Source organism: Epinephelus lanceolatus, chromosome 11, assembly GCF_041903045.1.
Source record: "Epinephelus lanceolatus isolate andai-2023 chromosome 11, ASM4190304v1, whole genome shotgun sequence".
Classification (NCBI taxonomy): domain Eukaryota; kingdom Metazoa; phylum Chordata; class Actinopteri; order Perciformes; family Serranidae; genus Epinephelus; species Epinephelus lanceolatus.
Window position 1 is genome coordinate 26,534,777 of NC_135744.1, and position 24,305 is coordinate 26,559,081.

The window sequence follows — 24,305 nt, forward strand, 5'->3', positions numbered from 1 at the left end:
TTGTAACACAGCATGATAAATTGTATAATGCTCTCCATATAGGAAACTGCTGAGATTTATATGTATCCTGAATTCATAAGAGGAATCTGCATTCAGTGAATGCTGCCTTTTATCAACATCCCTTCACATGATTCCCCAGCGATGTATTTTTCATGCCTTAAGTGATAGTGACAACAGGAACATGTTGGAATAAACTTTTGAGCAATATTGCGTAAGGTGTCTCAGAGTTCCTCTGCTCATAGGTTGTTTGTGCATCTCTAAATCCAGCCCCCTTGCCCCAAATATGTTACACAAATTACAGCACCCACAATGCACCGAGGCCACCCTGGCTTTCTATGGACTGCATGTGTTTGTGTCTGCTTCTGCCTCTGGAGAGGCGACGTGCCTCTTTAGAACCTGATTTAGCATGCTTCATTCTGTGTTTCCATGCCAACCCCACTAGGTCAACCAATGAAAGGCTGCGAGAGCTGGGAGGAGGAGTTTAAAAACATGAGTGCCTTAATGAGCACACTCACACTATACATGCTAATAAGACAGGTTATCACTTCACACGCTATTTTAAATTGAGTTATGGAATTAAAACAATCTAAAGTAGCATCATAATGCTTCACTGTAATGATGAGACATATTTTGAATTATCAGTTTGCTTCCAAACTGTTTTTGTAGTGACCTGAGCTGAACCAGCCATGTATAAAAAACACAACATTGCTGAATTTTCTGTCACCCATCCTACACACCTACGAATATGCTGTCACACAGCCTTAAAATGTGGAGATTCACAGCTCCTGCTTCTTCTGAAAAAGGCTAAACCACATTGTAGATAGCATTACACTCCCAGAAAATCTTTGAGTTTCTGAGATATTTCAGATACTTGTCAGGGAGCTGATAATTTAGCGCAAAATGCCACAGCGATGATGCTATCGGCTCTTATCATGACAATTTAAAGATAAAGAAAAGGTCAACTCCTTTAAGAGGCTTAAGGGCCTAGTTAAGCTTCAGTCCAGGGACACTGTGCATCCCCATATCATAAGACTATTGATTTCCATGATGATACATTACGTAACCGTGTAAGAATAAAGCTATGATACTCTGTATCCATGGGAAAACACATCATGTTGCCATGCTGGGATTTAAAAAGCTTCTTTTCAGTGCTCAAACATTCAGTGCAAATTTCCCACTGTTTAACATGAAGTTTATAGAGCCCATGAAACACAATGTGCAACTCAACAGGCAAAGTATACCATTTCACAAATATAATTCATAATCAAAATTATTTATTCTTATTCATATTGAAACATGACAAATGCCAATCATAAAAAATGTAGCATAGAGTCGACTAAAATTACCATTTTTCATACACAAAATATAAAATTTATTAAAAATATATATAAATGCAGTTATTTGTTTGGTTTCAAGGCCTGTGTCTCTCACAGCGGAGGACAGTTTGTGGATGAGGTGTCAACAGGACAGATACCTCCGTTCACTGAGGAGCATCCAGGAAAGGCAACACCTCATCTGCAACACTGTCAGCCCTGCAGCCTCCTCTGCACTCTGTAGTCTGTAAACCAACAGCTGCTGGTCACTTGCTGTTAAAGAGATCTTTCATTATCAGTCAGACTGCTACAAATAGTCAAAGAATATACAGATCAAACATATGGAGTTTATAAAACATTTAAAAGAAAATTATTAAAAAAAATCATTTTGTGTTCAAGATCCTGAACATGATTTCTGCTTTGCTTCCAAAGAGCAAATCTTCAGCTTGATATGCATGTGCTGATAAATGCACATATATGATATATACGAGTTAGAAAATATGGCTCATTGATGAGCATGGGTCTACTAACCATGGGCATTACATCATTCAGTGCAATAACTCTGCACTGAGGACCTCTGCTGGTGTAAACGCAAACTGAAATGCTTTAGTAACGTGGGTGACGCAGTACAAAACAGCATCACTGCTGCACAACATGGCCTCAAATGTAACACATCACATCAGGCCTGCAGCCTCTACTATGGACAGAGGGAGCTAGCTGCACAGCGGCAGGCATGTACCACAGTATCACTGTAATTTGGGAGCATTTTATACTTTTATGAATACAATATTGCCAACAATTTCTAATAATTCATAACAATAAAACCTACAAAAGTGCCTGAAATAACCTCTTCTTCATGAATAAAGTTTGCATAATGTGACATTAAGACTCACTGGAGTGAAAGTGATGCAAAGACACATGGTTTGAAGTAATAGTAATGGTGGACATTCAGCCCTGCTTCAAATGAGCAAGACAAGACCAGCTTATGCTTGTAGTCTGGCAGCAGCAATAAAATGCTTGAGTTGAAAAATGTAAAGTAATACTCACACTCATGACATTTGAATATTAGTGACAATATAGAAATAATAAATCTGAGTTGAAGTAAAAATGTGCATTCTTGCAAACACAAACACAGACAGTATGATCTTGTTTGGAGAAAGAACAAAGAAGTGGTGACTCACTGATACAACCTGACGTCCAACCAGAAGACAAGAGAGAAGGTGAACGTATAACTTCAACATGGAACATGACGGATACATGTATGACTAAACGCTAGGTTATAGAAAGCTGTTTGGCAGATATGCATCTGCTATAGACGAGCAGCACCAGTATGTACCACAGTTTAGAGGTGGAGCAGGTGTTGTGTTTCTGATCATTTAGATCGGGGATACTCAATTTGTTTTGCTCAGGGGCCACTCTTGCAAAATGTCAGGAGGCCAGGGGCCAGTTAATTAACAAACATCAATAATATTTATCAGTATATATAATAGATGAAATACCTTTTTTCAACCTTGTGATGTTTGTTGTACGTGGGCATGTTTCTAGGATTTGAGGACATTCGGGGCTTGGCCCAGACGTATGTCGGATCCTCCCCGGCACTACTTTTTATAAACAAGCTCTATTCTGATGCTTTTTTATGCACAAATGGACCACAAGTTGTGTATCCCTGATTTAGAATGTTCCCTGATCACGTTTTAATTGAAAAGAAGCCAAACATAAAAAGGAGAGTTTAAGACAAACAGAGGTTTTGTTTAAGGAAATCTGAGGTTGGAGAATGTAACTACTAAACTGGTGCGAGATTTAGTGATGCGCTACATAAACAACAACAACAAAAACTAAATAGCTTAATTATAAAACCTGTATATCCATTCTTTTGCTCTGTTATACATGATTACATTATAAAGTGTGCTTTTGAGCATGTCTTGTAGGCTACAGATAATACAAGTGTAAACAGAAGTTCTTTTTTTGTTGACCTGATGAACATCAATCTCAGCTCTGCACAACGTTGATACAAGGAGAGTACCGCAACCTTCCCATGTGACACGACGCTTACCAATGAACTTTAGTGGTGTGGATACTGATGTGTTGGGATCAGTTACACCATAAAATGCATGTGTCCTTCAGCACCCGTGACCATAACATCCATCCAAATACGCATGGCTTCAGGCGACGGAGCGACCATATAGTACACCCGATCGTGGGTCTTCAGACTGAATGTCAGTGAGGGGTTGGGGCTCTTGAGTGCGAAAGTGAATGAAGTGTTGAGAGAAAAAGTGGGATAAGAGGAGAAGGGAGAGGGGTGAGGTGATGCATGTGGGAGGGAGAAAGACAAATGGAGGGAGAGAGGCAGAGAATAAACAGATGTCAGCATCATTCAATAAATGCTGAAAATCACACACACACTCACACACCACACACACACACAAACTGACTTACTTTGTGTGCGTTCTTTAAATGGTCATAATACACCTCCTCTATGGCTTGGAAGTAAATGACTCCTTTCATCTTGGTCTCATGTTTGTCTGCAGAGGAGAATATAAACAGAACCGACAGCACTGTGATCAAAGCTCGGCCTCAGCATCCAAAGTACCCTGCTGGCATAGCTTAAAAAGTGACATCACTATTGCAGTAACTGCATCTCACATCTTAAACTGCACATTATCAACAGAGAACTGAAAACAAAGAGTGACTCACCTGCATAGTAGGTGAGCGTCCTGCGATTCTGGTCAAAGACAAACCAGCGTTTCTTCCATGTCTTGATCTTGCCACCCATTTTGACCAGAAAGCCTCGGCAGGTTTTATCAGTGATGGCCAGATGAAAGCAGGCATCTGGGTTGTGTCCAGCTGCCTCGATATGGCCGTGAAGATCAAAGTCGTCTTTTCTTACAGGGAAGTAGCGAGTCAACAGCCGGGACTGTGGAAAAAGCATTGAAATTAAACATCTGATTGTTCAAGAGGTATTTACATGAAGCACATGGTGAAAAAAAAGATTAAACATTCTCTCGCCAGTAATTCTGAATACCTGTGATCTCTGTTTCTCCCTGAGCTTCACCTCTCGCTCTACAAGTTTCTGTCTCCTGCTCGTCTCCTCCTGCAGTCGTTTCTCCAGTTCCTCCCTTCTTCTTCGCTCCTCTTCTAGAGCATGCCTGCGCATCTCCATCTCACGCTCCTGCACAAGTTACATAGTGTAAATTACATCCATCAACAAACACACACACCCATGGATGGATTATTGAACTGGTTTATCAGGCAGGTCAGGCCCCACCCCGGCTTCACCTGCAAAATGTCTCTGATATTAACATGTACTGACCAAGAAGAGACTCAGAATGACTACAAAGAGACCAAACCACACACGCACACAAACACAAAGAGATGCAAAGGATCTGCAAGGAGGATGTCTTACTCCTGTGTAGAAGAGGTGGTGGATCCTTTTGCATATCTATGCCCAGAGGCCAACTGCCTTGCTATCTGCCCATGCACACATCCATATGCACAAGAAGCTTTAAATTAGGTTTGGCACATTACCCGATGCTCGAGGAGCCTATGCTTCTCAGCCTGGGCCTCTCGGAGTAATCGCTCCATCTCCTCAATCTTCGCCATATTAGACGTACTGGCACTGATGGAAAACGGAAAACACCAGTTGTCAAACACATGAAGAACCAGATTTCTGTGATAAGGTGGAAAAATAAAATACAAAGTCATAAACAAACACATAATAAAAAATGGCTTTGTTTAAATTTGCAGGATAAATAGGTGACTCAAAAAACACCATGACGTAGGACTTTCCTGATAATTAACTCATAAGCCTTCCCTTTAAAAACAACAATTCCCCGTGAACACAATTACGAAGGCTCTGACTGACTTCACTATCTTATATGTAACTGTTTGTTAGGGAGTGTAAGTACAGCTAGATATCATGTGGATCATTGTCTCTCAACTGACACAAACACAGAGCATCACATCCTCTATAAAAACCAAAAGCATTTCCTCTGTCTGTTTGTTCTTCAGAATATCTCTCTCATTTCCTGCAGCCTTTATACTCCAACTTCATTTCTAAAAATACATCTCTCCTTATTCTGACTCACCCAAATTTGCAATGTCTAAACTTTTCAAAGTAACCTTTCATCTGTTCTTCATCATGCTCTCTCACTAACCTGGAGATATTGTCAGGGGAGCAGGCAGAGAAGCTCGTCTCCAGGCTGTCAGAGCTGTCCACGCTGACAGTATCAGAGGCCTGGCTGTTGTCCGGGTAGAAGGAGTCCAAGAACACGCTGGGCTCGGAGACCATCCTGCTGCAAAAATCACTTCTTCTCTGCCTGTCTTCATTCATGTGTGCATGGCTGTTGCCTGCTGACAGAAGAAAACATTACAGTAAGAAAGTGGAAATACCCTCAGCATGCATGATCTAATGTTAAAATACTAAATCATAACAAGAGGGTTGCAGTTCATTAATGGCTGGCCATGTGGAATCACATCTTGTGATCATAATTTCATAAAAATCTGGCTCTAGCAGCTGGGCCAAGTTGAACTGATTAACCTGGACAGAGAAGGATAAAGGCTTTTAAAGAGACAGTTAACTCCAAAATCAAAAATACGTATTTACTTTTCCTCTTCCCTGTGGTGCTGTTTATAAATCTAGATTGCGTTGGTGTGAGTTGCCAGTAACAGCCATGTCTGCCTTCTCGTTACTCAAGATAATCCACAGACCTTGTTGTGAGCAGTTTCATGTAGGAACTATTTTCTTTCTACCGAACTACACCCACCATCAGTATCCAGGCAGTATCAGTATCACAGCGGAGAAGGAAGCATGCATTTACTGTGAGCTCACCTAGCTCCATGCATGGATGTATTAAGAGACCTGGATACAGTGTTGAAGGTAGGACCTTTTCATTTCTGTTAAAGTTGCTCAGTGGCACATGAAGCCAAAAAAAAGCTCAATTTCCACATAAATTACCCAAATGATCAGTACTGCTACCCATAGATCAGAGACTTATGCCAGCTACTCCTGCTTTAGCAATCGCTAACTTGAATGGGGATAAAATCACACAGCTCTTTCAGATGTGTCAAATGTTATCAAACCAAGTGGATTAAATCCTGATAGTGGAACGATTCATTTCATGGGGGTTATGACGTTCAAAAAACTGTATCCACTGATATACAGACGTCTTTTTCCCAATGTAAGTCGATAGGAAAAGTCTTTTTGGGCCCAATGGCATCACGTGGCGGACCAGGAAATTGCAGTTCGACTGTTTGGCCACTACGAAACTGGCTTCAAAGCCTGGCACACATCTTGGAGGCCTGGCTCTACTAAGCTAGCTAATATTACAACCCAGTGAAGAAGGAGTTAACCCCTCGCTCTGTCATGAATGAGAGCCTCTCATCCATAAGTAGGTGTATGCTTCCGTCTGTGTGGACACATCGTTGATGGGTGTCGTTCGGCAGAAATAAAATAGTTCCTACATAAAACTGCTCACAACAAGGTCTGTGGATTATCTTGACTAACCAGGTCATGATTTCTGGAAAGAGACGTTGAGTTTTTCAAATGTGTATGAAGGCAGACATCTCTATGGCTGATATCATCAACACTTGGCAAATCACCAAAACAATCTAGACTGATATATAGTACTACAGGTAAGAAAAAAAAAATGTATTTTTGATTTGGAGTGAACTGTCCCTTTAATTGAGTCAACACAGTGGCAAAGGTAATCAGGGTTTCTGAAGCATGACAGTATCTTCCAAAAAACATTTTAACACAAATCCTCAAACATCACACATAAACCCTGTATGGCTATTATGCTACAGTATTTAACATCATGTTTTTCTTGAGTGATACATTTTGAGTTTCTTAAAACCTCATAACACATTTCTATTAAATTACACATTGTTCACAAGTACTGTCATTTCCAATGAAGATACTTTGCATGTGTTATTTGTTTAGAGCAAGCTGTGCAAACACGTCATTTGCCTCAAAATCACAAATTCCAATCTGGTATAATGTTTCGACATTCTGTTTCCACAAATATTTAGTCTTTGGTATCAGATTTGGACCAAACGTGTTTCCCTTTGTGCGGTGCCACAAACTATTGCATCAGTTGAGCATTTCCTGCCCTACATATATAACGCCTGAGGTTTAAACTGGTCACACAGTACAGATTTGATGCAGACAAGATGCGACATCCTGTAACTCTGACTCACTTTTAGGCAGGCGGCGGGTACTCAGGTCCCTGGGGGAGAAGCTGAAGCCTTGTGGGATAACGCTGCCACAGCTGGAGCTTTGGGACAGAGGCAAGTGGGCCTGAGGAGGAAACAGCAGCACACATGCTGTTCAGAATCAGGGTCTACAACCTTCATACAACTACAAACTCCTCTCGTTTGCTAAGTACTCCTTGAGCTGGATGGGTGTTGTAAGCCCGACTGAAACTGTGAATTCCTGTTTGGGTGGATCATTCTCTTGGGGAAGTTCAAATCCTTCCAGATACACGTAATGAGGGCAGTGAATTCCCCTCCTCTGCAGTCCAGAATCATCAAGAGATATACTCATCGTTCTTTCAGATTTGAAACACCAAGTTGAGTCCTACACCTTTAATGTCTGCTAGATTACCTCCGACATAAAGTTAATGACCTTGGGAGGAAGTGTGCGTCCCAGGGATCTGCCGTAAGGGGTGAGGAGCTGCTGGCTCCTCTTATGAGGTAGGCTGTCACTCGGGTGGGAAGAGTTTTCTTTGCCACTTCTTCTCCTTTCCTTCAGAGAGTGCAAGTGCTGACGTGATCACAGAAATCAGAGGAATCACAAAGGATGGAAAGGATAAATATAACAGATCATCTCATCAGAGGCACTGGGTACATTTACATGCACACTAATATTCCACTATTATCCAGAATATGACAGAATTCTCAGTGACATTGTATATGCCAGTATTATTTAGGTTTTAAGAGCATTATTTGGACATGTCCGCAGCATATTTGGGAATAGGCATCTCATTGAGAGTGTATACTGCAGTTCGCAACACATGGCCTATTTTCTGTGAACCGTCAGCTCTGTGCGTTGTCATAGATACGTTCTACACAAACCAACTCGCCCCAAGTTTGCATGGCTGTGGGGTAGAGATGCATTTCCTGAAGAAAGGCCCACATTTCTGGTCAGTAGAAGAAACACACCTACATATCACCGACATCTTCAAGAAGGTGGCTGAAGGAATGACAGAGGGAGGTTGTGTTCGCACGGTCCACCAAGTCCAAAATTTGAAAAAATCCTATTTTGATGCAAAGAACCAAAATGACAAGCAGCTCCAGCTGTTCCACTTGTCTATATTTTGATGTGATAAATGACATGTTAGGGCACGTTATGCAGGGCTGCATGTAAACAAGAGTATTTGGGGAATATTGATTTTCATTCGCCATCTGAACAGCTTAGTAGGCATACTTTCTTTTCTGAATGAGGGCAAAAACCAGTATATTTTGTACATGTGAACGTAGTGCGTGACGGAGACGAAGGAGAAGTATCAACGTAGCTGTGAGCACTTACCTCTTTAATGGCTACAGGGTTGTTAGTGAAGGTCTGCCCCTCGGATAACTCTGCATACTTTCCTTCCAAAGACACCAGTTTCTCTCTCTCCTGCAGACATCGGGATACAATCTTCAAGTAAATAAAATCAAATATTTACAAAATCAGCATGCAAAGGATCTTCTTACCTTCTGAAGCATGACGAGCAAATTGTTTTTCTCTCTCTGGAAATTCTCCCTCTCATGCTGAGCCTGTAAGGTAATCTGTGAGGACTGTTTCTTCAGCGTCATGATTCGTTCCTGTAACAACAAACAAGCACAGTATCACTACATAGTGTCTTGCAACATTATGTGAAGTTGTCACAGTAGCAGATACTGCAGACTGATGCTTATCATCAAGCAGAAGCAGAAACAATGAAAGCAAAATTCTCACTTTGGGGTGGCAAATATAATTTTTGTGAGATTTTGGTTTTCCTACAGCCACATCTTATTTACACAATTGTATACCCTCACCCTGTTAACGCCCCATCACTGTGGAAATTTCCCTCAATTGAAAAATCAATTAATTCTCTACATAAACAGAATTTCATGCTTACCATTTCTGGTATTGCTTTTTCTCGTAATTAGTTCATGCTTTGTACTGCAAATCTCACAATTTTGCAGCTTTATTTTCATGCACAACCTGTAGTAAGATTAATGACAACAGTAATTTAAAAAAGCCCCCAAAAATTTAACAGATTAGGTTAGATTTAACACCTAAACTTCTGATAATATTCAGAAGTCCACCCCTGAGATGAGAACAGGGATATTTCTGTAGGCCTGTTACTTAAACCTGAGAGCAAGACAAAGAGCCTGAACCTCTGAGACCATTAAGACACAGTGTTTTTGGTAGGAACATGCACTGAGAAGTCCATACTAATGCTAAAGACCTACTTTATCATGCTCCAAAAATACCCACAGTAGTCATTATACTGTGGATACTTTTGACTCAAAAAATAAGAAATTTAAAAGTGATGCAGGGCCAGCACTATCTGTGATGTTAAACATGCAGTACATGCTACATGCAGACTCACAAAACCTCACTCATCGTACCTTGCGTGTGACTGTAAGGCGCTGACACTCGGAGATCTCTCGCAGCAGCTCTTGGCTCTGACTTTCTTTTTCCTCGTCCTGATTAATTTCTCTCTCCAGCTTCTGAAACTCCAAATCCTCCAAACTTTTTGTCTGCTCTTCAACTTCCTGCTGAGAGGCAGCACAGACATACACACAATAACCATATTATATGGTACAAATCCACAACAGATGAAAATACACTGTTTAAGAATTGGATTTACTTTTTAAAGGAATGAACTATAACTTTAGATTGTTCATGCCACTAAGGAAATCCATGAATGGAAACAGTTTGAGTTTTTAGCACAGTATTTTTCAGCTCATTATAACATTTAAGCATTTAATGGACCTTCTCCTTAAGAGCGACATATAATAGGTGCTATTTTGGACAATGTAATAAGTGTTAAATTTTCGTGTCCTTCCAAGTGATGTCAGGTTTCAGGTGATTATAGTTTTCCAAATTGACGTCAGATGTGCTAACTCTTTTTTTTACACATGGTAACTATTTGGGCCCCTTCCCAAATGTGGGTGTATGGGATACCAGGGCAAAATCAGAAGTTGTGAATGTGAGACAGGAAGTAAAGGAAGGAATCTGGGATTACACAGAACAAGGTCAAGAGGGATAAAAAGGTGCAAAAAGAAACAAACAGAGAAAACAAAGACTACACAGGTGAAAATGAGAACTGAGGTATTTGGTTCTTCTGTGAGTCTCAGTGATAACATGAGCTAATACTGGAGTATACAGAATAGACTGCCATGTATTGTACTGTATTTCAGTTGCTCTGCTTAGTGGATTACCAGAAGAAGACTGCAGCAGAGAAAGTCAACTAACCGGCCGACATGCAGGAACACAACATTTTGTTTGGAGATGCTTTTACATTTCATCTCTTTGTCCTCTGCTGCACATTTGGACAGTTTTAGGTAAGGATATTTTAGATGACCTTTCGAGCTGCTTTGCAGATCCAATTTGTGATGAACCCTCTTGATCTGGTGCTGTAAGCATTTCCTCTTGGAAACATAATTTGTTTGTTTGGGTTTTAAAGCAAATGTAATTGAACCCGTGTTAGAGGAAACTGTGGTTGAACTGAGCTGATCCCTGAGCGTTTGCTTGAGCTGTGGCTTTAGTGTTCAAGAATCTGTATACGTCTGCCCAAAACCAAACATGGCTCGCTCATTTTATATATTTTTACCTGTGACTTCTCAGTGTGGCTCGTCTTCTCAACACTGTGAATCTTTTCCTTGAGTTTTTCCAAAAGCTCCTTTTCCCTTTGCAGCTGGGCCACCTCCGACTCCTGCTCCCCCTCCAGCAGAGCGCACTCCACCTCCATCTGCAGGAGACAGCAGCACACAGTAAAAAAACTACCTAAGAAGTTTGTTGTCAACTTTAGAGGCAAAGCTCACCTCAAATTCAAAAATACATATTTCTAATCTTACCTGTAGTGCTATTTATCAGTCTTGTTTTTCTGTGTTGCCAAGTGTTGGAGATATCATAACTAGAAGGCACTTGAGCTGCAATGTCTCTTTCCAAAAGTCATGACCCAGATAATCCACAGACCTTGTTGTGAGCAGTTTCATGTTGGAACTTTTTTCCATCTACCTAACTACACACATTAACTCTATCACTGCCCAGAAGGAAGTGTGCATCGACTGCAAGCTCACCTAGCACTACTGAGCAAGCTACTTATCATTACAGCTCAGCTGAGGAGGACGCCATTAATGTTTACATGTTGCACTGTTATGAGCACAAGCCTCTTGTCTACTGTATAAATAGATGCATGCTTTTGTCTGCATGGTGATACGGTTGGCTGGTGTAGTTAGAAAGAAAATAGTTCCTACGTGAAACTGCTCACAACAAGCTCTGTGGATTATCTTCAGTGACTCAGTCGTGATTTCTGGAAAGAGACATTGCTGTTGAGGTTTTCAAATGTATTTTTTGGCACTTTGAGCTCCACAAGCCGAGTGCCATCTAGTTCAATTATATTCAAAAGAAGACAGATATCTCTACGGCTGATATCTCCAACACTCGGCAACTCACACCAAAACAATATAAACAAAAAAAGAGCACTACAAGTAATAGGAAAAGTATGTATTTTTGATTTTGGGGTGAACTGTCCCTTTAAAGTCAAATAAATTTAAATAATCAGACAGAATAAGATGCATGATTTCTGCAGCTTACTTCATCAGCTTTATTGTTATGAGCTTGATTGATAAACCCCTGCACAATGCTCATTGGTTATCAATCAGTCAATTCAAACTAGATAAGAACAAACACTACGACGCTCTTCAGGTGTCAGTTTACATACTGCACTGTGCTGTGTACCTCTCGGACAGACTCCTCCATCTGGTTGTCCAGGTCTTTGATCTTCTGCTCCAGCTCCTCTATGTTGTTCAAAACTTGAATCCTCTCTTCCTCTATATGCGTTACTTCCTGTTTCAGCTGCACGCTCTCCAAGGCCTGCAGTGACATCAGGAAACCATTTAAATGCTTGGCTGTGCAGGAGAGTTCATCTTTTGTGAATGCACACTAACTGTAACTTAGCACTCGTTCATACTTTAGATTGAAGAACTGCACATGAAAATCCCTGTTGTAAAGTTTATTGCTGGTAGCTTCTCTGGGTGATTGTATAATCAGTGCGGAGAGTTCTTGCACTATGAGAAAGTCATTTTTTCCATGCATATTATATGTTGTTAAACTCATTTGCCTGCCAGTAGAATCAGACGACAGCAGCTGCTGTTTTAACTCATCCAAAGCTGGATCACGGACAACAGGGGCAGAATTCTTCTCTACTTGCTGTAATGGAAATCTCTATCAGTGCACTCCAATGCCAGTCGTGCCAAAGGACTCCCACGCATTTCATCGTCTGCCAACGTCCTACAAGCATTCATTCATACTCATACGTGGGCACATTTAGAGATCCTGCATTATCAGGTATTCTTCCTCTTAGGAGTCAGGAGGATTGTTTTGTGGTTACAGAGTCATGTGGTCAGCAGCTCTAGGATTTATAGTTTCCCAGGCTGGTTTGTGAGTGCTCTTTCTTCCTGCACAAACTGCTCTGTGGTATGCAGATGGTGGAAGAGAGGGTTTTTGAGTCTGTAAACCTCTGTCACTATTGCCATATTGCAAAATGGTGGTCTCAACTTGAAAAACTTATTTCTATAACTCTAGGTGTGTTTAGAATGTGTCCTTCACATACAAAACATATACCTGTGTCAATGTGTTATGATTTTCACAAGGTCTCCCATCTATTTAGTGTCAGTATTAAGTTTTAAACATCTGGAAAAATGCATGTCTTTTCCATGCATATACACTAGCCTTCTACCCGCACACAGTCGTGCACATGCGCACACACACATGCACACACTAATTCTCTGCGGGATAAAGTCATTTCCTGTTCCCCTGAGTTTGAATGGCTGAGTGCTGAAACAAAACTAGGACTTCTTCATTAAAACCAGACACACCATTAGCTTGTTACCGCTCACTGCTTCAACAGAGACAGTAAGTCAGCCGCACCAGGACTGGGACAGTGGAGGAGGGGGTCAGCCTGTGAACTTTAAATCATGGTATGTGATACAGTCAATATGTTTATATTTGTAAATGAAGCATGTTCGTTTATTTCTCAGTATGTACGGCGAGGCTTCCCACTGAGACACGTTCAGAAATAAAAGAAAAGACGAGGTCGAGTCGTAGTGACATCAAAGCTGCGAGGAGGTCTTGCTCAACTGTGATGTCCCTGTTTATGTGTCTGAAGAACCCACATAAACAGGAAATGTACCAACTGCCGACTGCACACACTTATAGTACACAACGTCTCACTGAAAGCCCAGGGATAGAGAGGAATCTGCTCGACTAAAAGAAGTTTATGTGTTGAATGATACTGTGGAAGACACACACTAAATTCAATTACCATGGATGTGTCAGTATATGACTCAGAGTCTTCTTTAGAGCGTCATGCCACATATGTTTGCACTTTCCTTCAAGACAAATCCACTTTGGACCAAATGTAAAGCAGAATTTGTCACTGCATGATGTATGTTGATTTGATGTTTTTGGACCACATTAACCCTTTCAGCTCTGCTGGTTGCTTCTAAACTTTAAGGGGAAAATGGTGGCACTCTGTCTCGAACATGATTCTATACACATTACCTACGTAATGAACATATGGACACACTTATGGAAACGTTGTAATCTGGACTAGATTCTGAAATGGTGTTCTGTGGAAATGTGTAAAAAGGAAATGGAAAGCATGTTTTCTGATACTACTAAAGGTAAACAAACAAAGATCAGCAAGATAGCAGCAGTCTGATAAACTGCATACCACAGGAGGGGTGCGTCCCATTAGTCAGCTTGCTCCCCTCTTCACACACTTTACAAGGATAGCTCGGGTCTTTTGAAGTGGGGTTTACATGAAGTACTCATCCATAGTCAGTGTATACACAGTAGAGGACCATCAGCATGCCCCCTGTCACAGCTCAGAGTTCTTAGGTTATGTTTCATTCATTCATGTTGTTTCCTGTTTTACTTTGAAACTCACATCTCCTGTTCCAGATAACTTCACTTCCTGCCTCTGTGTGTTTTCCCTCCCCTTTGATGACTTCACCTGTGTCTGATTGCCTGTCCCGCCCTGATTAGCCTCACCTGTGTCTCGTTATCCTTCCCCTCACCAGAGTATTTAGTTTGTGTCTTGTTTTCTCTCAGTGCCAATTTGTCTTAGCTGCTTGTGTATCTAGTGTTCCAGCCTTTTGTTTCCTTTCTTGTTGTTTTTTTTTTTTTTTTGGATTTAGCCTGCTGATTGACTCTGCCTCTGCCTCATTCCTATGGATTTGTTTGCCTCCACTGAGTCCGTTTACCGAATGTACCTTTTGACCAGTAAAGACTGTTATTTTACCCAAACTGTCTCCAGAGTCATGCGTTTGAGTCCACCAGTTGTTTCAGCCCCCAATTTGGAAAAGCAGGCATGAAAGTTAAGTGTATACTACAACATTCCCAATTTTCCTATTTTTCATGACCTCTCCTGGTTTCCTAAAGGTGTCACAATTCTCACATATTCCTTCCAATTTACAAAAAATTGTCACAACCTGTTTCTAGTAGCATACAGCGTGTATAAGCCCTTCACTTCTAAAAGTCTATTGTTTCCACCTGGGCAACAATATAGCCACAAAAAATGCCTTTTACTGGCATGCATGTGACGCGAAGGAGAGCTGCTTGGGCCTCGTCCTCCTAAGTGTGTGAGAGATGGAAGAAATAATGGAGAGGAAGACGTACTCAAGCGAATTTCAGACATCCTGGAAAGAAAAATAGCCCTTTATTACGGAAAGTTTTAAGGAGAGGGGCATGGAATTTGTAAAATCTGCCACATCGATTTTTTCCTTCGAGCATAGTGGTCGCACAGTGTGATGAAATTAGCTAATGAAAACTGATGAATATCAGTTTATGCCAGAGAATCACACAAGTTCACATCAGAGGGGCGAATTATTCTGTATTCTTTCCTGATAATTAAAAGTAAAATTAAGAATACCATAAAAATGCTGTTGTGCTGTCCTCATTATTTTTTTCACTCTCTAAAAGTCACCAGAATGCAGGAAACAAAGTCTCTAAAGCTCAGATTTTTCCTTCCTATTTTTGCAGTCTCAAAGTATAGTTAAGTGATGTACTGCAGTGGACAGGGGCAGCAGCAAAATGTATTTTAGCCACTTAGAAAAATCTATGCTTCATTAGAATCTTTTCATCACTTACCTTGCTGTCAGACAGCCCTTTCTGACAGGGAACTGAAAGTGAAACTTATCTGTGCTCTCTTCAAAGCCAGACTCCATTGATAAAAACAGTAATTTTGCCCTACAGAACACAGGAACTGCTGGTCTGTTAGCTTGTTCGTGTTATTGTGACTTTGGTGTGTTAAAGGGTTAGTTGAGATTATCGAAAGTCATAAAATTACGAGTTAATTTTTGTCAAAGGAGCCTGGTTGCTTTGAAGAGAGTGATAAATGGCTTTAGTTCCCCGTTGGAAAGGGTTGTCTGACAGCAAGGTAAAGTGGTAAAAATATTCTAAATATAGTATCTAAATAGTTTTGCTGCTGCCCCCGTCCACAGCAGTACATTGCCTTGCTTCCGTGGTGGTACTCCTGCCTGCTTCCTGCAAACTTTGGGCACGCTGACTGCCATCTACTGCAGATAATATGTGGACAATGGATAAGTATCTCATACAACCCCACTTCAAAAAATCTGAGCAATCCCTTTAACACCTGTTGTAACAGGAAGTCACTGAGAGGAGGTGAAGAAAGGATGGAAGGAATGAAAATAAGAGGAGGACAAGATGTGGATAGACTTGTGGGTTTTTTCCTTAAGTGAAAATGTGTGATGTATGATTTTGGCCTACATAAATGAAATGTACCTGACTTGTGTTGCTCCCCTAATGATAAATTACCCCTTCATATCATCTTTCTGACCTGATGTTAATAAGGAACTGTGAATAATAATAACTTTGGCATTCTTACTTTGGCTCTGTGGTGGGTGGATGGTGAGGGGGCACTGCTGTTCAGGCTGATAGCAGGTGAGTGGGACCTGGCCTCTCTGTAGCCGCTCTGCTGACGCTGGCTGACCTGCTGCTCCTCTGTAAGCTGGAAGTCTCTGGCTTTGGCACCGAAGCAGTTCTCTGGAGCAGTGCTGCTGGGAGAGTCCGAGAACACCGACTCATCGTCAGACACCTGCAGCTTCTCCAGCTCCTTGTTGATCTTCTGCAGGTCAGACACAGCTGAGCCCGCCGGCTCTCTCTCCACCTGGCCAAACTCAGTGCACAGGTTTAAGATGGTCTCTAGACGCTGGCACTCCTGTGGAAAGGTCATTTATACTTAATTATTTTACAATGTTAACTTTAATGCTTTCAAATAAGGTCAAACAAGATGTCAAATGGATGAATCAGATTCAAACAGAAACTCACCAATCTCTGCACTTTCTGCTCCCTGAGTCGTTCATCTCTCTGGTGCTGGTGATAGTCTCTCAGCTCCTCTTTGCCATTCAAAGAGGTGATGCTGCCCACCCTTTGCCCTGGACTCAATCCACCCTTCCCAAAGGACAACCTCCTCTCCCCAAAGCCCAGATCGTCCATATCTATACCAAGAGAGCTCAGAGAGGCCAGGCTGGCCCTCCTGGGAGTGCTAGGCATGCTGGCTGGTACTGTCACATCTGGCGGCTGCTCCAGGGAGGAGAGACTGCGCCGCTGCCCTGCTGAGCCCACTCCTCTGTGGGAACCCACTGCATGTCGTAATGGTAAAGACAGAGCAGGGGGGTCTGCCACGTTGTGAAGCCGTGGCAAAGAACGGCTATGCAACCCCAGGCTGTTGAGGGAGCCGGTGGAGTACTTCCTTTGCCGAGAGTCTCCTCCAGCTTTGCCCTGAGAGTAGAGCCGGCGGCCCATACGAGGGCTGGACGGCACACTGGCTGCTCCACTTTTCACCCTGGGAGAACGAGGTCCATAAGAGGAGAGCAGAGAGCTTCCCTCTGCTGCGTTAGAGAGGAGCAGGCTGTCTTGTGACTGGTGGCGAGAGTGGGAATGACGGAGCAAGCCGTTAGAGCTCAGCTGGCGTTCACCTTGGCGAGGTGATGGAGGCACGCTGCTGCTGGTCATGTAGGAAAAAGTTCTGGAGGCAGATGGAGGCCGATCAGTATTGCTGAGGATTGACAGCGGCCTCGTGGACTGGGATCCAACAGGTGGGGGCACGCTGAGGTACTTACGGCTGCACTCAGCTGCCCTCAAGCTGGCCTCCAGAGCGCTCTTCCTGCGCTGTAGCGTCTCCATCAGATCCTGTAGCTCTGCCTTTGAGCGAGAGCCCCTCAGTATTGTCCCACCAACTGAGCCACTGCTGCTGTGGTCTATCTTCACACAGTCTGTAAGAAGAGAGAGAGTTGACAGAGCATGAAGTCCTGTCCCTTTTTGGGCTATATAATAGAGTCAGGTTTAATGTAACCTATTTAATAAGCACCGGCTCAGCTAAGAGAAGAGCTATCACACATGTGCTGAGTAAGGGGGGGAAAACCAGCGAAGAATGTACGCTCATACAGTTCTGAGCCCAACACAAACATTGGCTCAATCAGTGGTTAAGCTTCTTCTAAAAATGGAAGACTACTGGTGGACCAAGACAAGCCAGAATGCATCATAGTCTCGACTGCAAGAGAAATCACCCCAGCCCAAATATCTTAGCAAGCAGTGTGACGGCGGTGCCCTGAGTCATGGGTGGCTGGACGCTGAGTCATTACAGAGTTGTGATATTGAAGAATGTCCACCTCCTGTACTCCTTTGTCATAAAACTCCGTCACAAACTTGGGATTTACAGATTAATTCTGGTTCTATCTTAGGGCTAGACTGTTATTTAAATTTGTGACAGTGGTTAACTTCTTATCAGAGATCATGAAGGAATAAAGCTAGTATCTTCTCCTCATAAAAATGGCTGCCATGTAGTCTTGGAGTTGGAACACATCAGTTATTGGTCTTACAACAATATAGCTTCTGGCCAGCAGATATCCAGGCCTGGATCTCTTTTCCTGTGCGCTGGTCCTTGTTAACAATTCAATTAGCAACTTTAGACAAACCAGACAACATTTCAGCTGATATCTATGAACAGATATCAACATACGAATGCAGATAAATGAGTAAAAAAGCTATATCAGCATCAGACAATAGCCAGTGGGTTCAGAGATTGCATTTTGGCCAATGCAGTTTGCCTAATATATTCTCCACACGAACTGTTTACCCACATGCAACCAAAGCCCACTCTACTGATTGGTCAGTATTACTTGAACTGTAAATGGATTACAAATAAAAACCAGAACACTTCCAACATCTTGTGCTGTTGCCTACAGATTCTGCATTCATATGCAGTTAATAGAGATTAGCTGTCGCATAATTCCTCTCAATCATCTCTTATGACCCACTAAAAGTGTATGGCGGTGTTGGTCTCTGCAGACACAATGCCCTCTACCTGTATTTTCTTACATTGCTGTGTTTGGGACATTTCTGGGCCTCAACCGTTGGGCAGTGGTGTGGAGCCCCCTGCCAATTACAGCACAGGACTCTATAAAAGCATAAGGACCATGAGCCAGATCATCACGTATCTAAGTGGAGCTGTGAATTAGACGCCTGGTCTGGTTGCCAAGCAGTTTTTCAATAGAAGTTCTTCAGATGCATAAAAGCAGCTTGTTGGCTACCTCATAGTATGTGTTTATTCCTCAATTACCCTGTAAGTTATTCATATTATTTTTGTCTGGTTGGGTTCACTTATCAATCAAAAGTTGTGAGTATTAAAGTGGTGTTGTGTCAGTCAGTCAGATGCCATAGTGATGCTGAGTGACAACAGTACGTACTTTTTAAGGGCAGCTGCAGTACCCACTGAAGGTAAAAAGAAAAAGTTTGCAAGTCAGAATGCACCCTTTAAATGTTGTACTTAGAAACCGCCACTGACACATCCTTCTCATTCTGCCCTAAAGCTAAAACTCTTTTCAGCCAATTAATACTGAAAATACAGGCGAGAAGCTTCTTCCAAGAGGTACATTTGACTAAAACCCCGAGGCCCTTGAGGTCTTGAACACGGACTGATGCAAAAAAAAAAGCTGTTCCAGGTTCCAGGTCCCAGGTTAAAGAAAGTTTACTCAATAAACTTCCAGGCTTCATGGAGCACTTAACTAATCTTAATTTACATGATTTAACCAGTTGAAATTGTCCTGTTTAATGTCATTCAGCTGACTGTGTTCTTTGAACACAGGCAGGGGATGGATTTAATTAAAAGCATATGCAACATGCAACCAAATATTAGATGTGAAATGTAGATTTCTGTGAGAGTCACTGCTGATTTGACCCAATTAAAGTGATCAATATCAAGAAAATATAAGCAAGAAAACAAAAACTCCTCTTGAATGTTGTCTTACCTGAGCCATAGCCCAGTGTGGCGACAGCGCTCCTCTGAGGAAGCATGCTGTTCATCACACTGACCTCCTTTCTGTGATTCAGTCTGAGGCTTCAGGATTCAGCTGGGCCCTATGTGCTTTGTTCCCTGAGAAGAAGAAAAGGGAGGGAATCAATACAAAACTTTCACAACAAGACAACAAGACTGAAAAAACAGCAACTTCCTGAATTCTTTATCATCAAAAAGGAGTAACACCTCATATAAAATCGATGCATCCTAATCTTACCTACTGGAATATAAATAAATGCTGTACTTAACAGTTGAATCGGTTCATCTCTCCACCATGACAAACTAGTATTCCTGCAAAACCACACAGCAGCTTTCAATCTAAAGACAGAAGATTTAAGAACATCGCAGATCACAGGAAGTTGAATCCATTCCTTGCGGTCTCTCAATGTATCCTCTAACAACTCCACAACAATACCTCAATTCAAGCAGATATTTCAGATGTGCATATTTAAACGGAAAGGGGAAAAAAAAAAGTTCCTAAAGACTAAGTAGGAAAACAGATCCAGAGGAAAGTTTTTATGCCTGGCTCTGTGTCACCAATAAAAAGTCTGTCTGAAAAGCAGCACTCTGCACCTTAATCTGTCTCTTAACCCCGAAGCTCATGACCAGTCCTTGAAAGTATTCCCTCAGAGCCTCAGACTCATTGAGAGAGCAGCCACAGTCAGAGGTTCAGGCTGGGTCAATCTGGACTGGGACTGCTTCTAAACACTTTTTTAAAGAATAAAACTAAATGTGTTTCTCATTAATTAAGTAAAAATATACCAAATATTTGCTGGTTATATCCTAACAGCTTCAACGGTTGCTTCCTTTTCACTATTTCATACTATTGTAAATTAAATTATTTTTTCATTTTGGTTTCTGGTGACTAAAGATGAGATTTCTGGCATTAGAGAGCGTAAATGATTAATCAGGGCATCATAAACATAATCCATAGATCAGATGAGGATGAAAACATCACTAGTACAACCACAGTTACTCTGGTGAAGATGTTGAGCAGCCAGCAGCACAAAAAGAAAGCCGCACTCCCTCCTACAAGAAAAAAAAAGCTAAAAGAAATAAATCAAATAAAACTAAGAAATACATCTTCAGGTCCCCACACTATGGGTCATAACTCAGAAAAATCAGATTAAGTGAAGATATTATTGGTTTCAGTGTTACAACAGAGGGGTTTTAAAAGTCAGACATTGCTCTTTCCTGAATCCACAGACAGCACACGCACACACACACACACACACACACACACACACACACACATACACACAGACTCACACACACTGCAGAGAGAGACAGAGATGGCTGATCCAAGACTTTCTGCTCCTGCTGTCTGGAGAGAGGGCCTACAGGAAGTAGGGTATCCTTTTACACAGTCACACAATCAATCAGCATGAGTTCATTCTCCAGACCTCCTGAAAAAAAAAAATAAGGGGGGAAAAACCCCGGCCTCACGTCAGGAGGTTTTACTGCATCGTCCAGACTACAGGCTGGCAGGGTAATGGAGATTATAAACACAGAGAGAGATGTAAACAGTTTGAGGAATGGTCATGGGTAAGATGTTTTTCATCTTATGTGTGGTAACACTGTGAAGATAACTACTTTCATGTTGCAAAAGGCTCAGACTATTGTTGTCTCAGTCATTGCCCAGTCAAACACACTGATTAGTTCCATGAAAAGTAAAGAGAAGGAAAAAAAAAAAAACAGACGGAAATCTCAAACATTCAAAAGAAAGTTTGCAAAAAGCTTTGAAATCAATCAGGCCAATCTTCTGGTATCTTTTCTTGATTGATCATTAGGTCTATAATATGTCTGTTGTAATTTCCCACAGCCGAAAGTGACACTCCACATCTTATTTAGTCTGACAAACAATCCCAAACCCCAATATTCAGTTTACAATGATATAAAAACAGAAAAAAAGCAGCACATTACAATTTGTTTAAGATCAACTTATCGATTAATCGACTCAAGACACTGCTTTTACAACTGATTCAACCTTATGCATTAAAACAAACACACACTGCCTTATGCAGTCAACAGCTTGAGGACTCACACGCTGATAACCACTGCTGGCTGTCATCCACATCTGTTTTTAATTGGTTGTGTCCTTTTCCAGCAATGTCAAGTCATAAACATCAAGTGTGAACACCACCACCTTTTAGCCTCCTAACAAAACCAGATAACTGACAACTCAATTCCCTTTACTTTTTGCACATTTCTTTTATACAACAGCTTGCACTGGCCTGAGTTACAGAAAATATTTAACTCAAACCATTTTTAATTTCATGCACATGTTCACAGCTCTACAGTTGTCAACAGACTGTGCATGCATAAGTGAGAAATTAAAATGCAGCCCTATGATTCTCTCGGAGCATCACTGTGTCGACTGAGAAATACAGGAACTGACTTAATCGACTTTAAACCAAGCAAAAGTGACCAACCTTTGAACCTTTGATCTCTGTCCCATTCACATAGTTGAGCCTGAGTTGGGTTTTCTTTCTTTCGCAGCTGAAGCTGAAGTCCTCCTCTCTATCTCACTCCCTCTGTATGAAGCAGCAGAGTAAAGTCTTCCCATGACAAAGGATCAGACAGGAGACCCTCTCCCCTCCCACCTCAACTTTCAGCTCTCCTCCCAGGAGAAGAGAGGAGGGGGAGAGAGTGTGTGTTTACTTTTCAGCATCAGGCGCTGCTGCTGCCCCTCACTGGTCAGATAGAGGACTGCTCTTGTATAAAGAAGCAAAAAACCAAGGGAGGAAGCATGATCAGCCTGTTAGCTTTAATTATAAGTGTCCTTGAATGAAAACCTGACCTCCAGCACAGATTTCTGTCTTTCTGCAGCTGATTCAGACCTTTGATCTCATCATGATCAATAGGCAGCAGTGTCATGTTATCAGTATTCCAGCATGGAGCCACTGGGTTTGAGTGAGTTATCTGTGCTCATCATGTGACAGTGTCTGATCTCCATTTTCCAACTCCTTCCTTAAACCTTCACATACTGTCACAGACTGTACTCTTGCTTACAATGGCTGCAGTTTTCTTGCTGTTTGGCCAATTTGTTACCAACACACAAAAAAAAAAGAAACCTAAACTTTTTCCAGTTCTCACACAGCAGAGTCTTCCCACAATGTTTTCTGTAGGAGAAAAAGCAAAAGAAGGCATTAGTGCTCAAAATTATAAAAAAAAAAAAAAAAAAAAAAGTTGACTCTCAGTTTGTTGTTTCAGCAGTATGTGGAGGCGGGAGGAGGCCCCATCGCTGTGTTTGAAACAGAGCCAACCTCACTCCCCCTCTTTACTGTGCGGCAGAGAGTAAAAACCCCTTACAGTAAGAGACATAACCCACACTGCGACATGGAGTGTATCTAATACCCAGATCATTCTTTGATCTAATAAAAGCTTTATCAAAACTGATCAGACTGCGTACAGACTGTGGACAAGTGAATAAAATGTGAGATTATGTAAGTTCTGATAGGAGAATGAATGAAAAGTTACTTTGGAAAAATCCCCCCCCGAATCCCACTGAAAATCTAAAACCATCATGCCAAAAAACTCCAATTACATCATAGGGAGGGGGCTGCGGAGTGCAGCCTGGACGAGATGATTACTTCCAGACACAGAGCCGGGGTCTTTGTCATAAAAATGCACACACATGCACACCAACACACACACACGCGCATCTGTCTGCCTCTCGCTCTGTCGTTCCATCAATCTTTACAATTTCAGGAAAATAAAATGACACATATAAATCCCAGGAGGGTCTCATTTGAAAAGTGGGACACTTTAAATTTATTGCCAACACAAAGATTTAATTGACATAGAGAGCTGGAATGTTTCTCACTTCCTGTCCAAGGAAGGTTTAAAAAAGAAAAAAAGGTAAGATTTTAAAGCAGCCACACCACTATTTGCTGCGAAATGCTGCGTGTGTTTGCATTTTTTAAGAACTACAGACTGAAACCATGTGTAGAGTGAATTTAGGGATTCTGCGTGAAGGCCGTGGAAAAAGTAGGGAGGAAGGGAGCACGGAGGATGGAAGAAAGACGAAATTGGTGTCGGATTGTGGGAGTGGGTGTGCGATCAACTCTGGTAATTGTTGGAAGGTCTGAGTCACAGCGTGAAAAGTCTCAAGTGTCTCTCCCAATCACAAGAGGCCAAAGTCAACAGGCAAATTTTGGTGTTGAATCTGGATCTGTTATGGTTTTTTTTAAACTGAACCATAGCTTTGTCAGTTCATCTTTCACTGTGTTCTGTTCAGTCGAACCTCACCATGTTTCTCACCTGCTCCTGGACACAAAAGTTTGACCCCCATCTTAACCTGTATTCACCTGAAATTGAAAGACTTGCAGTTCTTGTGACCACTAATGACAAAATGAGCCAGTCCTGAAGCTGTTTTTGGAGTCAGCCTATGGTTCATCTACATAAAGACATCTTA

General features: G+C 41.7%; 1 protein-coding gene across 6 annotated transcripts; it reads right to left on the reverse strand.

Moving 5' to 3' along the window:
• Positions 1 to 1,257: 1,257 nt before the first annotated feature.
• phldb2a (pleckstrin homology-like domain, family B, member 2a) lies at positions 1,258 to 22,502 on the reverse strand. Of its 6 annotated transcripts, none has more exons than XM_078172434.1 (17): positions 22,321 to 22,502; positions 19,842 to 19,966; positions 16,861 to 17,807; positions 16,418 to 16,750; positions 12,247 to 12,381; positions 11,117 to 11,254; positions 9,909 to 10,055; positions 9,006 to 9,116; positions 8,839 to 8,928; positions 7,936 to 8,073; positions 7,509 to 7,608; positions 5,468 to 5,660; positions 4,839 to 4,929; positions 4,336 to 4,482; positions 4,008 to 4,227; positions 3,750 to 3,835; positions 1,258 to 3,549 (listed from the first exon to the last, which is right to left on the reverse strand). In XM_078172434.1, exons 2-17 carry the CDS (start codon positions 19,894 to 19,896, stop codon positions 3,409 to 3,411), a joined length of 3,072 nt encoding a protein of 1,023 aa, XP_078028560.1. In that variant the 5' UTR covers positions 19,897 to 19,966; positions 22,321 to 22,502; the 3' UTR covers positions 1,258 to 3,408. The 6 variants fall into 6 exon arrangements, with proteins under 6 accessions (XP_078028560.1, XP_033505780.2, XP_033505772.2 ...); XM_033649889.2 differs by having other exon boundaries at positions 5,468 to 5,663; XM_033649881.2 differs by having other exon boundaries at positions 9,909 to 10,058; positions 22,321 to 22,501.
• Between the last annotated feature and the right edge of the window lie 1,803 nt (positions 22,503 to 24,305).